The sequence below is a fragment of the Octodon degus genome, unplaced genomic scaffold, assembly GCF_000260255.1.
Source record: "Octodon degus isolate 3935 unplaced genomic scaffold, OctDeg1.0 scaffold00116, whole genome shotgun sequence".
NCBI classification, from domain to species: domain Eukaryota; kingdom Metazoa; phylum Chordata; class Mammalia; order Rodentia; family Octodontidae; genus Octodon; species Octodon degus.
Window position 1 is genome coordinate 4,499,205 of NW_004524692.1, and position 16,649 is coordinate 4,515,853.

General features: G+C 44.1%; 1 protein-coding gene across 1 annotated transcript in view; it reads right to left on the bottom strand.

Annotated features, from left to right (window-relative positions):
• The window catches only part of Nos1ap (nitric oxide synthase 1 adaptor protein), a 293,255-nt gene that overhangs the window by 67,473 nt on the left and 209,133 nt on the right, over nt 1-16,649 (bottom strand). The window contains exons 3-4 of the mRNA XM_004639967.2: nt 9,533-9,625; nt 3,281-3,339 (exon numbers count right to left, since the gene is read on the bottom strand). Coding sequence (XP_004640024.1) covers nt 3,281-3,339; nt 9,533-9,625 — 152 coding nt within the window. The remainder of the gene's footprint in view (nt 1-3,280; nt 3,340-9,532; nt 9,626-16,649) is intronic.

A 16,649-nucleotide genomic window follows, 5' to 3' on the forward strand; every position in this document is an offset into this window, starting at 1 on the left:
CCATTTTGTATCTGTGTATTCAAAGAGGTTGGGATAGATATATAGTTGCATTCTCTTAATGAATAGAATGATTTGTTCTAATGGTGTTTATAAATAGGATCACAAGTCTGCATCTTGTACAGCAAGTAACACTAAGAAGAATATATGCAGTGTATTATTTGTTGAAACTGTACTTCCAATTTGATTTGAAACTGTCTCATTGCTGTTTATCAATAAAACTTCGAAAAAAAATAAAATAAAAAATTCTTCAATGTTTCCTTCATTAAAAATATGTATTCCTGCTGGATACGGTGAAGCACACCTGTAATTGCAGCACTCTGGGTGGCTGAGGCAGGAAGATTACAATCTGTGGGCCCAGACTGAGTAACTTCACTTAGCATGACCCTGTGTCAAAAAAATAAAGGCTGCAGAATGGAACTCAGGGCAGTGGGCCCAGGTTCAACTCCAAAAAACAAAACCAAAAACATATATTATTTTAAAGTGGGGAGAAGTGACAAGACACATATCATGAATACTAACTGAAAGAAACTTTTGACAATGAAAAAAAAGTTGGAAGGGTATTGCTACCCAATTTTGAAAATCACTATTAAGCTAATTACTAAGATGATTACATGAATGGGGTAGAATACCAATCCAGAAATCACAAGTTCAAGCGTGGCCTGGGAAAATTAATGATTTAGTGAAAACCAATCTCAAAGTTAAAAAATAATAAAAGGTCTGGAGCTGAAAGCTCAGTAAAAGTCCCTAGGTTCAATCTTGAGTATCACCAGAAAAAAAAAATTAAGTTAGATCATGCACCTAAACATAAAACCCAAACTATTACACTTCTGGAAGAAAATACAAGGCTTTATGACTTTGAGCTAGTAAAGCTGTCTTAGAAATGACACCAAAAGAACCCATGAAATTAAAACAATGATAAATTGGCTGTCATCAAAATTTAAAACTTTTACTCTCTGGAAAACACACTATTAAAACAAAAGACAAGGCAGACTTGGAGAAAATATTTGTAAGTCATAAATCTCATAGAAGACTCACACCTAGAATTTAAAAAGGATTCAACGTTTAATAATAGGATGTGGGTTTATTGGGGAATGGAGTGGGAAGGGATGGAAAGAAGCCCAAGGCACAAGAAAACTTTTGAGAGTGACATGAATGTTCATCACCTTGACTGGCATGAAGATTTTGCAAGCTTATGTTTGCATCAAACTTACCAAATTTTTCACTTTTGTATGCCAGGTACACCTCAATAAAGCTGTTAAAAAATAAGACAGCTGCTTGCCTGAGATATAGAAAAGCCACGGGAATGTCCTTTCTTTCAACCAGGAAAAGATAAAATTAAGCTCAAGGGCAGCATCTGCAAAAAAGTCTTTTTTAAAAAACATATATGGTGTTGATGTAAAAATACAAAAACAACAACAAGAAGATCCAAAAATTTTCCTTTTCACAAAAGGTAAGTCCATGTACATTGTTTAAGCTGAGCTGTGATGTAACTGTGTCTTAAAGATTTTCGTCATCACTTTAGTGGAAAGTAATCGCTCCCTCTTGTGAAGAGCCCTGCTACTTATGTTAATTTGCAGATATTAATTCAAGGCATTTATCCATTCACCTACTTCACATTGAGTGTCTCATACAGGTAGGGACTAGGCTTGGCACTAGGTACACAAAAATAGGTGGGACACACTCGTTGCCCTCAGGATCCTCACAGTCTTGCAGAAAGAGTGACCTATTTGATAAACCTATAAATAGGAAGTAACAAAAACATACCAAAACAACTCTCTCAATAAATACTAAAATGTGTAACAGGAACATAGAAGAAATTCAGTTTTTCAGCCACACTACCATAATAATTTGTCCAACGTCTATTTTCATACATGCCTAAAACTCTCTGAGGATAAGAGTCCACTCACTTTAGAAATCTACTAGATTACCTAGCACAGTACCTCACGTGGGTGTTCTATGCTTGCATATTGGAATGGATATTCTATTCCATAAGCTCTCTTTCACCAGAAGGGTGAAAGTTGATAGCTGGCCACTATGTTGCCAATTTCATAATTGAATTCTAACCCTTACCCCCTTTGTCAAAGGTATGGCAATAATGAATTTAGGAGACAGAAGCAACATTTAAAGCCTGAGTCTCTAAATTCCCAAAAGAATGGTCATTCTCCCAATGAAGAAAACAGGAAAGTAGTAGGGGTGAGATGGATCTTGGCTTGCAGAGATCTAGTTCAGAAGAATGATAGTCGTGACTCAAGAAACTGCCATGCTGCCCAGGAGAGCCCTCACCTTCTTTATGCAGCTGCTATACCCAGAGGCATACACATGGATGGAAGCCTCCCAATCTCCACAGCCACGGTGGGGAGCCAATGGCATGCATGCCACAGTGCGTTGTTTATTATCATTAAAGCTCTAAAAAGTTCACCATCGCTACTCTATAGGGATTACACCAGTTTTACTATGAAAGCAATTTCTAGGTATGGGTAGGTTCAATCTGCTACGATGAAATACCATAAACTTGGTGAGTCAGAAACATAGAAATTTATTTCTCACAGTTCTGAAAGTGAGGAAGTCTCAGAGCCAGGTGCTAGCATATTCCATATCTAATGAAGGCCTACTTTCTGGTTCATAGACGGTGAGTGTGTTCCAGATGGTTCTCACATGGTGGGAAGGGAAAGCTAGCCTCCTGGGGCTTCTCTTATAACGGCACCAACGCTAAGCATAAGGGTGCTGCTCTCACTCCCTAATCAGCCCCCAAAGGGTTCGCCTCTTAATACCATCACACTGAGAAGTAAGGTTTAAAAATATGGATTTTGGAGGAACATAAACATTCAGACCACAGTCCAGAGTTCATTTGTGACTTTCTATTTTCTCAAGTGTTCATAAACCTTCTCTCCCTGCTCAGTTTCTGAAAGGACAGAAAGGCGGCAGCGGAGACAACCACTGCGGGAAATCAAGCATAAGGAGAGGGGGCAACCCCAGTTATCTCATTTTCTCATGGCCAACATCTACATACTTTTGCAATTTCAGTTAGGACAGAGCTCACACCAATGAAAAAAGTCTCTAATTACAACCAAGAGAGTTGGGTTAAACACCAAGAAGCAGTCCAATTCACCATCACCAGAAGAAAAGTTCCTCTCCATCTTAACATAAGGCAGACTGTACAGAAATCACAGGTCTTGGAAGGGAAAAGTAGAGATTTAAGTCCGCCTGGACCCACCAACCAGAGGATGGCTGCCGGAGACAGCAGGCCACCTCTGGGGCCAGGACTATGCACCAGGCTTACCTGTAGATGGGGTCCTGCATCACCAGCATCTTGCTCTCATCCCACGTCCACTCCTTTTTCTGCAATAAAAGAAGCTATAAATGAATAAGTTAGGCTTGTCCTCAGCTACAGAACCAGGGCACACGGTGAGCTGCTAATGCTTATGCAAACACATGCATTTTGCTCCTGGTCTGATTTTTTTTTTTCCCCAAGAGGCCTAGAGTTGATTGCTCTAAAAGGACAAGTGGAAAATGTCCTGTGTCTGTTCTGATCTGTTTCCTTCAAGCACTTTTAAGAGGATCTCTCCAGGGCACAGACAGCAAGCAGGAGCCAAGGAGGGATCCAGGGACCCTAAGCAGATGCTAAAGTAACATCTTAGAGCAACCACAAGAGAGAAGAGACCATGCATCACTGCAGAGCAGTGGGAGGAGATAAACGAAGGAAAGAAGGGAGCCAGAGTGCTCCTGATATGTGCGGGGTGCTAATCATGCAAATAGAACGCAATCCCATCTTCTGTCCTTTCAAGGGACACAAGGGCTCTGCACAGCTGAGTGCAAGAGGTGAGTCAAAGCTAATGGTGAATGCTTAAATTAAGAAAACTTACAGTAAAGTCACTTTGTGCCAATAATGACAGGATAAATGGGTTCACATTGAGGGGGCTGGGGGCCTGCCCCTTAGCTCAGTTCTTTAAGTGGCTGCTTCAACAAAACAGTCAGGCTCAGGTTGCTGTGGTTCGATCTCCACATTGAGGGGGTATATTCTGAGCATTCTGGGGGATTAATGGCAATATGTGTTTTGCTGTAATACATTTCAACATTCACCATATTTTATTATTATTCTATTGATCAAATTTTTACAGCAATTTCTGTCAAAAACATTACAGTGTGTCCTCATGCACCTTATTCAGCAGATCTGGCACTGTGCAGCTGCTGGCCTTTCTCTGAAGTCAAAATGACCATAAAATGTGAATGTTTTAAATCAATTCAGGACCCTAGGGCAGCCACAACAACCCAGCTAAAAACACCATAAAAGGGGACTTTCAGAACTGCTTCAGAAAATGGCAACAACAATGGGATAAGTGTGTTCATAGCAAGCGTGTTCACTTTGAGGTGGGTTCATGCAGCATTTTTTTTACTGTAATATATATTTTTTAATTTAGATATTCACCTTGTTTGTTGTACTGTGAAAATTAAGTAGTGCATTTGGAAAGTTACTTGGGAGAAGACCTTCATCCGGCTGCGATCCCATCTAATTGTGAACACAGAGAGACTCATCAACACCCGTGCCCAAGCCCCTATGGAATGGGAGAAAGTTCAGAGTGTAGCACATGATGAGGTGAGCAGCCCCCAAGGCTGGGGTAAGCATGTGAGGGTCAGGGGAAGCACCTGAGGTTAAGCTAGCAACCAATCACAGCCCCTTAGGTCTGGCCCTCAGGTATTAGGCTTTCACTGGCTTTTGTCACACAGACAGTGCTGTCTAGGGAGATCGGGGAGAATGCACTCATCTACGAAAGAATGAGAACAGGAGAAGAGCAAGAATACAGTGGCACCTCATGTCTGTTTGTGTGGGCATGAAAGGTGGCTATGGTCATGATAGTCACCTGATGCAGAGTTTATCAATGAAAGCAAAATTTTTCTGAATGCTTTTATTTGTGAGCTCAATTGCTTGCAAATAGAAGTGTCTGTGAACCAAGGTATTACTATATATTGGATTAATGGGTCATCTTAGCAGGTGGATTTCTCAGCTAGGAATGTATGGTCTGGCTACTTTCAAAACATAAGCATTTGTGTAGTGTCCAAGAAATTAGAGAGGACTATGTCAGGCCCTTAGGGTAATATCAGGAAGCATTTCACTAACAGCTTTACCAAATCATGACACTGCATACACACAAGTGCATGTGCACACACACACAGCATCTAGTACCTGAGGTTTGATTCAATGCCCATCCAAAACAGGAGGGGAGTTTAGACTACTTTACAGGGGTCCAACATCAACCAAGTCAATCACTGTTTTACAGACAACAAACTTCTTTGACTTCCCACTTGACCTCTCTTGACATCCAAGAGGCAAGAGGCCCCTCATGGCTGCTTCTTCTGACTTCCAGTGGCCCAGGGAGACAGGGACATCTTGTCCTGCTCTCCATGAGTCTCTCTCTGGCAGTACTGCATTACTACAGTATCACCTGATACTGTTACTACTGGAACAGAGGAGAGGCAGGGAGGGAGACACTTGAGACTGACTGGCAGGAATGGAACCCTGGGGCTCTTCTCAGCCCCCTCTGAACAACCCCATGGGGAGGGGACCCTTCCTGACACCCACAGTGGCAGGAGTCTGGCTTCCCACTCAGCCACATGGCCTGCATGGTAGAAGGCAGTGCTTTCTGTGTTGATTGGCTGGAAGAGTGGCGATTGTCTAAAATTTTTTGGCCTTTTAATTTCACCCTTTCCCTCCTTGTCTGGCCACAAAGAGGGAGGACTTTGTGTCTCTTCCTGTTGGCAAACAATTCTCTAGCTCTAAGTCTAGGGTATGTGAGGTGACAAGAAAACTCACGGAATTCAGAACTACGCACTTCCTGGGATCTCAATGTTCCTAGACAGGCTCTGTTCTCTCCACCTTCCAGAATCTTTTGGTGTTTGTTTTATTATACACTGTCCAGGGTTTCAGTTGTATTAGCAAGAGGAACAGGGAACAGTACAGTCACTCTGTCTTCTCAGGAGCAAAAGCCTGTGTGTGTGTGTGTGTGTGAAGATACATAGAAATAATTGTTTTACACTACAGGTGCCCCTACCTCTTAAGATAGGAACACAGTAAGTCCTGATGAGGCCACATAATCTGCCTGAACTCTGACAGTTGTCCCTGCTGTTCCCAACCACCCCGTTGTCTCCCCCAGCCCTTTAACACTGCCTGGGAATCTGTGTCTTGGGCTACTGTGGGAAGTGAAAAAGGAAAGTCATCTTTACCTGTTTCAATTTAGTTGATATGGGGAAAGAGTCCACTGCTCTCTCCAAGGAAGAGGTCTTTATCTAACCTCTTCTTACATTATCAAAATTGACCTCCACTGTAAAGGTTAACACTGAGACTCAAAGGTTGCTTATTTCCCTCCAAGAACCCCTACTCCAAAGGGGGGGGGCATATCCTTCTACTGCTGTCTATAAATAAATTATAGGCATTATCAATACATTACTGGCATTTCAGCATAAGATTGCGAACTACATCTCTTTGTCTCAGTAGATCAAGTGGCTCCCCAGTCTGTAGGATGGGAACTTGAAACCTATGAAGAGACAGAGGAAGCCAGGTGGCTGCTTGAAAAGTGTGACCTGAAATGTGTCACTGGCCTTATTAATACATCATTGGCATTATTGTGTAACATTGTGAACTACATCTCTTTGTCACAGTAGATCATGTGGTTCCCCAATCTGCAGGGTGGAAACTTGAAACCAGTGAAGAGACAGAGGAAGTCAGGCGGCTGCTAGGGGAAGTAGGGACTCTCAGAGGATCCCCTCCTGGCCTAGAAGATTGGAAGTAACCAAAACAGCCACCAGCTCAGCCTCTGGAGTCCCTTTCTGTGCAGCCCTGTAGGTTCCTAAAGACCTGACTATAGTTACACATGCATTAAAAAGCACAGTTCTAGAGCTGGTTTAAAGTAACCCGAGCTGGAATCTAAAGCAATCTCCTAGTCCAAGCCTTCATTTATAGGTGAGGCTGAGGGAGGAAAAATAACCTTCTCAGAACACAAAGCCTGGAGGATGTCTTTTCATCTCAACCAAGGGGCCCTTCCAGCACGTCACAGTGGCCCCGTGAAAACCAGTGCACTATCTGAAGACTAGTCCATACCTCACCCATCAGTCCTGCCAGGCACTGACTCATCTGTACAGAATGTCAGGCTGCACGTGGTACCACAGACTTGAGGCTGACTATAAGCCACGGCTGTTGCTACAAGCTGGCAAGCTGGAAAGTGTCAGCACTTAACCTAATCATGACCCTCATCGGTGACATGTGCTGACTGTACAAATACCTTGGGGAAATGGTGCAGTCCTGTGGCCTGCCTCCTCTCACCCCCTGCTCTGTAAACAGGGCAGGAGAGAAAGTGTGTGTGAGTGTGGTGGGAGCACACTCAGCTACCAGAGGACTGTCACATGGGAACATGATGACAAGGAGGCTGATTGCTGCTAATGTGCATTCATCCAGCAGAGGCGAGAGGAAATGTGCACTGTGATTAAAGGCATTATCCAAATCACAGCCACAGCCCTGAAACGGACACCAAATGTGGGTGGAGGAAGCAAGACACGAGGCTCCTCTTTCCCAACCTGGCCCAGAAAGACCTGCTGGCTCACCTCTAGCCTGGTCCAGTAGTAGGGGGACACTGGAGGCGCCCCTGCAGAGAATTTCAAAGTGAGTCACAAAGTGCCAACCATCTTGGGGGAGATGCCACTCCACCTTAGCTTTCACGCACTTGGTTGGGGGTGGCTTGGGGTAGCAACAGATTCTCCTCTAGGTGTCACTGCTGCCTGAGCCATCTGAACTGTTTCTCACACAGAGAATAGGGACACCACCATGTATGGTATGCATGGGGGAGACAATGCCCCCTAGGGAAAATCCACAGAGTCACACTGTAGTGGATGATGTCAAAGGAACACTAGCTTACCCTGAAGGGAGGAATAGCTCCCGGGTCAACAGACAATGGAATGTTACTTAACTGGATGTAAACAGAGATCGCATCAGTAAGCATTGTATATGCTCTGAGGTAAGTGGGTAGTCTGGGAGTGTCACCCATGGAAATAGGGAACTGAGAGAGTACAGGGGGAAATCCAGGTCGGCTGTGCCAGTCAGACCAGGACCAGCATCTGCCCAACAAGGCCACTGTAAAACCCCAGTGGAGCTGTGTTGTCAGGGAGCTGGAGGTCAGGGAACACCGTTGTCATACAGCCAGCCAACTTTCCCCATTTCCCATCCAGAACCCTATAATTATTCGTCTCTAACTAAAAGGAAATGTGCTTATCGGGATAAGGTGAGTATCTAGCCTACAGGATTGTTCTATGACTCAGAGCAAATTAGGAAACTGCAGCCCTGGTTTTTGCATCAGCCTCTTTTGAGCTCTATCAAGTGAGTCTGCATGCTAAGGTTCAAAATTTCAAAGGGGTGAGTCTGAGTTCCATGGCTGGAAGGGCTGACAGCTGGTAAGGAGGAGAGCAGATCAGGAAAGAAATCATTGGCCAAGAAAAACGTCCACAAAGACCTATGGGAGGATGTAGGTCAATGGGTGTGAAAGAATTGTGTCACCTGGAAAGTGCCCACACATGACAATTATGTTATCAGTTGGTCCCTGAGGCTGCTGAGTCCCTTGGTCCCCTCACATTCTGAAGGGTGGAGTAAAGGAGTCTGACACAAGGGACAAAAGCCAGTCTCCCTGCATCATAAGCTTGGGTTGCTTCTGCCCTTTTCTTCTCTGAGGATATCTCCTATTCAGGTTACCACTGTTGTCACCCATAATTTCAAGTCAGCTAGCCTCATTGACTCCGGCTCATGGCAATAGGCTCAGGATTGTCCCATGGCTGCCCACTGTGTCTACACATGGGAGGGGAGAGGAGGAGGCAGGAAAGAGATCCTGGGAGGGGGCACAGCTATAACAGAAGGTCACAAGGGGGCACGAGGGTAGAGGGTGACTCAAGTGAGGCTGAAGGTTGCTCTAGTGACTCTAGGAAGGGGCAGTTTTTAGAAGTCTCCTCTATCTGTTCCCCCACTGAAACTCCTTACTAATTACACAATGTTTGAGAACAGACCATTTCAAATTTTAAGAGTTTTTCTGGATTTTGGAATATTTGTATAGATCACTGTAAGGATCACTACATCTAAAGCTCCCACATATGAGATTCTCAAACTGTGAAATATTTTGAGAGCCAACATGATACCCCAAATGTACAGGCTTTGGAACACTCTGGATTTCAGAATTAGGTCAACATATATCACTTACACTGGAAGTACTTCCCATGGTGAAGGCTCAAAGGTAAAGATGTAAAAATGAACAAGGGACTCTGAGCTCGGGGATGATGAGAGATGACCCAACACGAGGATTAAGCAATTATCTAACCAGGTCACATGCCCCTGCCGCACTCTCTGCTCCAGCTGCACCTGTCAATACTACTGTTGGTGAAAATGGAAGACCTCATCAGGTAAGTGAGCATTCTGTCCAGAGAATGTTCCAGAAGGAAAAGGCACCCTAAACCTACCTTCATTGCTTCCCTCTTCACACAATTTCCAATTCAGAGCACTTACCTTTTTCTTCTTCTTCAGAATCACTTTCACTCCATCCACTGAAACCATAATGCTCACTTTCTTCTTCTTGATGTTCTTGGCTTTAAACTCATACTGCAGAGAAGAGAACAAACAAGGAGAATTGGATTAGGTCAGCATCTCTGCAGAGCCCCAGCTAGCCCACAACCTGGCAATGACAGGCCTAGGGAGCTGGTGCAGTTCTTGGCCATGGGGAGCCCCTCAGGAGATGTGAAAAGTGGGCTCTGCATCAGCAACTTGGGCAATCTCTGGGTGACAACATGGACCCCAGTTGACCATCCAATATACTACCCAACCATTAACTAGGACCAGAGAAATACACCTCAAGCATTCTAATGACATGAACCTAATCTGTCCATCCTAATGCAATTAAAACATTTCCTACTTTGGAACTCTCATCAACCTATATCAGAACTTTTCCCCAGTAGCTCATTCTACCATCTAATGATTCTCATTGTCTCCTTGTGTCTAAACAAACTCAGCTGGAATTCCATTCATCCTCAGTGAAGACATGAAAAAGTAATTCTGAATTCGAAGTTATTCTCTATAAATTTAGTTCCCGGTTCCTTTGTCTATGGGTCAATCTCCAAGTCTATCCATAGTTCTGTCAGCCTGAATACTTGGAGGCTGGAGAGTAAGCTAGAAGAGATCTGACCAATGAGCATCAGGAAGGAGGCACTGTCTCACAGCCCCCCTGTCATGAACTCACATTTGTCATCCTGGGTAGGGGGGCTCTAGCCACAGTTCTGCACTGCTGAAGAGCATCTGCCTCATCCCCAACCCCAAATCTTTAGGCTACATTAGCATATTTGTAGCCTCTCTTATGTTCATACAGCTAATCCATAGCTGGTGATCTAATTCTGCATTTTCCCCAGTGATCTTCATTCTAAGCACTTCAGTTTATTACAATGGTCTCCACCCAGTCCTCATTTTAGTATTGCCACCTAGAAAATTTACCAGGAACACTCTCTCATCAGACAGCTGAGTTGCAGACTGAAAAATAAGTAACCTGGGACCCACAGCCAACTCACAGCCCCTCTATTCTGGGACCTTTCATACTCAAGGCCTTGTTGGATTATGCCACTATCTGAGCTTAGTTAGAACCACCAAGCTCCTTTCTTTTGCTTCTTCTAAAGCCTAATTATTTCTAGTTGTGTATGGATGGGAATAAATGCAGTCCGTCCTAACAAGATGAAAACATAGGTTACTTTGTAATTATCATCAGAAATCCAGATCCTTATTCCTTTGGGCAGGCCTTTGACCACTCTGACCTGAAGTTTTCTACTGTTGGCAATCTAGCCCTCTAGTGAAATCTCAGTGCTACTCTTCTTTTGCTGTACATAGTGGGTGTTGATGCCTGCTGGTGGGCTGCTATGCATGGACAAACACAAGACCTGCTAATGGGGGTAAAATATCTTTATATTGTCGGGGAAGGCTCTGGATTGGAGTTCCACGTACTCACAACCAAATCACTCCCAGTCCGGTGCCACTTTTCCACCTTACCACTCTATCCTGTCCACAGTTCTCTCTTTCACCAAAGAGGTCTGGAGGAAGGGCAAAGTGGAGGAGCAAACAGAAACAGAGAGCAAAGAAAAAGTCAGCCTTAGCCCAGCGCCCAAAGTCAGCAAAGACCTCAGAGGAAGGCAGAGAAGGCGCTGTAGGCAGGATGCAGAGGACAGATCTCTGCGCTGGAGTTGGCTTCAGACAGGGTCTTGGCTACTTCACACACTTCACTCTAGGTCAGTGGCTGTAAGCCCTAAAGGCTAGAGTTGGGTCAGATGAGCAGGCACTTGGGGGCTGCCGAGCCGTGTGTTGCCCTGACGGCAGCCTTCTGCTGAGCTGCATGTGGGGTAAACTGAAGTGACTTCTGGGTGGGAGAACTGGCACGGCATGCTGCAGGTTGGGGATGTTGGGCTTGTGCCTACTGGGAGAGCTGACCAGCCACCTTTCTGGCCATACCCAGTCGAGCTTTTATGCACACTCCCTTCTACGCAAGTTGCACAATCAGAATGCTCCGAAGAATGGGGCATTCTGATGAAGTCTCGGAGAATTTAAGAGCATTAGGATCTGGAAACACCCAGAGGAAGACAAAGCCTCCTCAGACAGGTCAGTCCCCAGCAGGCTGTCACCTTTGGTCCCAGTACAACAGCCTCACATGCTCCATACACTTTCTTCTTCCCCTTTTAGCAACAAAATCAAAGCAAAAATAGCAAGGCAAGGCACTAGATCATCTTTCCAGACCTGACTTTAGAGAATAAATTGCCCGATAGACCAGACCCTCAAATGCCTTGTGTTTCTAGAAGAGTCTGCAGTTGGCTTTGGCCCACTCCTACCAGGAGCATGGGACCTTCTTGTACTCAAGAGCCCTCACCCAGACCTGGCAAGAAGTGCCCAGCCAACTCCTTGCTTATATAGCCGGAACCTTAGCTGTTTCTACAGTTAGTGTTTTGACAGACTTGGTTCTATCTCCAAGAGCCTTAGAAACTCAAAATGCAACTATGCATTCTCTTTGAAACTGGAAAATGCCTCTTACTTGATCACCACGCACACACTACCAGATGGCTCCTATAGGGTCAATGGACAACGCTGACTACACAAAATGTGTGACCCAATTTTCTCCCAGAATCTCAATGACAGCAACAACACAGGTGTTCCCCTCAACAGCTGGTGGTATGCTGAACAACTGGTAGGATATTCTGGAGTCTTTCAAAATGAGGAGGAGCGAGAGAGGCAAGGAACAGGCTGCTGCATCCTATCACAGCTGCCAGGACTACCTGAGTGCTGCTGACAAGGGCTCTTAGGTTAGCCACGCTCTGCATCTACACCACCTGCCTGGATGCCCAAATCCCTTCCAATGCACCATCAGAGTTTAATTGCACTTCTACTGCAAACTCTGGACATGAAAGAAAATCAAGTGTCTAAAACTGCTTACATATTTATCATTAAGCTGCTGGTTTACATGGCAATTACACTTCACTTAGGCAACCATGCTATCATGCTCACTAGAGGGAGAAGAAATGAATTTGAAGAAGGGGATTGGTAATGGAGTAACTAGGAGAACAGAAGAGAAAAGGATTCCCAGGGTGTGCTGCTCCAAGGCACAGTGCAAACAGGCTCAGGAGGAAGCAGCCGTGTTCCTAGGGACAGGAATCCAGTCTGCTCAGGCCTTGCCAGGGGCTAAAGAACAAATAGTACTGCTGGTGCCACTGTCTGTAATTCATGCCAGGCCTAGAGTATGTGCCAAGAGGCCTGGCCCTCCACCCGACATGGCCAGACTGTTCTGGTCCATTTGCTTTGTTTCCCAGAGCTCCACCAGCAAAGACAGATTAAGCCCTACAGGACCCGACCCTTGAGAAAACAAAATAGTACAACTCCTGGAATAGCAAGCACAGATGGGAAAGACTAAGAGTGTTTGGGGTTCATAAACAGAGCCTTGAGTCCTGTATTGAAAGAGGGGCCCTGGAACTTCCAGTGTTGCGCCAATCAATGAGGCCCAATGGAGAAGGCTGGGGAGAGGGAAAAACAGCAGCCAGGACTAAAGACTCAATGAGTGACAAGAGCAAGACATTGCTTAGAAGCTGGAGAGCTGCTTTCATACCAGCACCCTGGATCTTGAGCATCTTCTCATTCCCAGAACCACCTGGCCACCCTACAGCTCAGCCCCAGTGCCTGGCTACCCAAGAAAAGGAAGCAGGGGCCTGCAATAGGCTCTGAGTGAAACAACAGAGAAGAGAAGCTCAAGAAGAAGCCAGCCCAGCCCTGGGCTTGAGAACTCACTGCAGAAGCAGAAGTAACAGAAGTGTTTAATTAGAGCCTGAAAAAAAGGTATCAGATGCTACACACACACACTCTTAACAGTGTATTTTCATGATGTATAGCTTCTTGAAGAATCCATGAATGTTTAACTACAGCTGAGTTTAACCAAAATACATTTCACAGGAACCTTGATACCTCAGTCACCTTGGCTACAAATAACTTGGAGAGTGGCATCCTCTCCTGCCTGCCTCAGGTCCTCTCGTTCTTAACTATAACTGCTCCTTCTCATTTTCCTCATGGGGCTCACAGATGGGAGCCACAACTTCTCTAAGAGCCAGCTTCTCAATAGTGACTTACTTAAGAGGAGAGGAGTGTATCTATAAAGGCAAATGGTGATGCCATTGCTTGGAAAGTCTTAGGCTTATATCCAGCTGTGTTCCTATAGACAATGACCCAGGCATCTTAATCATACTCTGCCTGTAGCCTTGGTTTTACGAATGTGAACCAAACTATGAGCACCCAACCAGAGGAACAGTCTCAGAAAGGTTTGCAAGAAGTCCTATGCTTGCTGAAAGTTTAATAAACTATATAAAAAGATAAAGTCTAAGTACAGCCATGTGCATAACAGCATTATTCAAAATAGCCAAAATGCGGATACAACTCAAATGTCACTCAATGAATGGATACACAAATATATTTCTATACATACAATAAGAATATCATTCAGCCTTAAAAAAGAAATTCAGGAGCTGGGGAGATACCTTGGTGGTCTAAGCCCCTGCCTGGCAAGTGCAAGGACCCAAGTTTGATCCCCTGTGCTGCATGCTGTGCCAGCCCCAGAACCCTGGAAGCACTGTGCCACTCTCAAAACAGGGTGTGGTAGTGTACACCTCTAATTACAGCACTGAGGGAGGCTGAGACAGGAGAATCACTATGAGTCTGAACTACACAGTGAGACCCTGTATCAAATAAATAAATTTAAAGAAAAGAAACTCTGATACATGCTACAACATAAAGCCTAAAGATATTATGCCAAATGAAATAAGCCAGTCAAAAAAGAAAATATTTTATGTTTCCACTTTCATGAGATACCTATATAAAAATAGAGACAGCAGCATGGTGACTTTCAGGGGCAAAGGGGTACAGAGTTCAGTGGTGACAGAGTTTCAGTTTTTAAAAAATTCTGGAGAGGACAGGGATATAGCTCAGTGGTATAATATCCGCCTGGCAAGTGCAAGGTTTTGAGTTTGATTCCCAGTACCAAACTAAATAAATGAATGAATAAATAAATAAATAAATAAATGGTTTAGGAGATAGATGGTAGTGACTGGTACACAACAGTGTGACTGTATTTAATGGCACACAACTATACGCTTGAAAATGGTTAAGATGAGCTAAGAATGGTTGTACATACCTATAATCCTAGCAATCTGGTAGTAGGGTTGAGAGTTTGAGCCAAGCCTGAGAAACAGTGAGACTTAGTAAAACCTTGTTGAGAGACAGACACAGACAGACAGACAGACAGACAGAGACAGTCAGACAGGGACAGAGACAGACAGACACAGACATAGACAGACAGATAGGCAGAGAAACAGACAGACAGAGACACAGAGAAAGAGAGCAAGAGAGAGACAGAGACAGAGAGAGAATGAGTAATGAGTCTGAGGATACACTCCTTAGTGTGGAGGCTCTAGGTTCAGTTCCTAGTACTGTAAATTAATTAATAAAATAAAAATGGTTAAACGTCCTATGGCTTGCATCTAGATACCCCCCAAAAGCCTCATGCCATTGTAGTAGGGGCTTTTCAGAGGTGGCTGGATTTATTAGCAATAACTGCACCTCAGATGAACCTCATTGTCCACAATACTGTCAATGTACAAATCTGGTGGCTGGATCTAGAGGAGCAGTGCTGGGATCAAGGGTGTGTGATTGCTAAATCAGTCCACTGATCGGTTTGGCATAGTTCTGGCTAGGGCTAAGGGTGTGACTGCCACACCTGCTCTAGGGTGAGCAGCCTGCATAATATATAAGGAACATCCAGTACTAAATGGGGAAGCAAGTCACGTAGCAAATGGGCATGAATACAAGACAGGGTCTCTTCCTGTTGGGGGTTGGGCTAGTGACTCATTTGGGCTCTTTCAAGGTGACTGATACCTATTTAGATTTAATCAATTTTACCTGAGCAATAGTGTTTGTAATCTCATTGGCTAACCATAGTTTTGTCCTATCTCATGCCCACCTAAGTGAATTCCCATGTTCTCCACCACCTTAGACCTGTCTCACCACACGGTTTTCCTATATAAAAGTCCCTGGAAGAGACAGCTTCCCAGGGACAACCTGCTCGGGGTCCCCCTCCTGTCCCTCTCTTGGACAGAAGCTTTCTTTCCCCCCAATAAATAGATTCTACTCACTATATGTGTGTGTGTGTGTGTATATATCTATATCTATATCTATATCTATATCTATATAGATATAGATATAGATATAGATATAGATATAGATATAGATATGGAGAGAGAGAGACGAGACAGAGAGACAGAGACAGAGAGAGAGAGAGACAGAGACAGAGAGAGAGACAGAGACAGAGAGAGAGAGACGGAGACAGAGACAGAGACAGAGACAGAGACAGAGACCAGAAAGAGGCCTAATGTGCTCCTGCCTGCCTGCTTGCTGTGGACTGCTCCTCCTCTGTGTGGCCCCTCTGCCAGGCCACCCTGCCATGGAGCCAGCTGACTAGGGATGGAAATCTCTACCAACTGTGAGCTACAACAAACCTTTCCACCTATCCTTGGTGTCAGGTATTCTGTCTCAGCAATGAGAAAAGTAAGACAAAAGATTAAGGTTTTTTTTTTGTCTTTGGAAATTCTAGTTTTCCTTAGAACTTAGTGCTTTATTTTTATTTTTTTATTTTAAAGAGGAAAAACAAAAGCAAAAACTAGAATAAATAACAGGAACAAAGACAGAAGCAAAGCAATATAAGACAGTACAAATGGTACAGTTTCAGAAGAATGGAATATTAACAATGGTTGTTACATACTGTCAGTGTCAAATTCATTGCTCAGACTACCAGTTATAGATATGCAAGATTGATCAAACAATTAAACATTCATTCTTTCTTTCAATAAACCTTATTTTTTCTCCCTTGTCCTTTTAAAATTGATCTTAAAGAGAATATAATAATAATAGATAAGACATTAAAGAAGGTATATATTGAAAAGAACAAGACGAAAGGCCTTCAGCTGTGGTTGCTGTATTGCACATTGTTGTCCTCAATGTACTTGCTCAGATTATAGACCTTACTAAAGCCTTACACTGAAGAATGAAGGAGAGTGACAACCAGAAA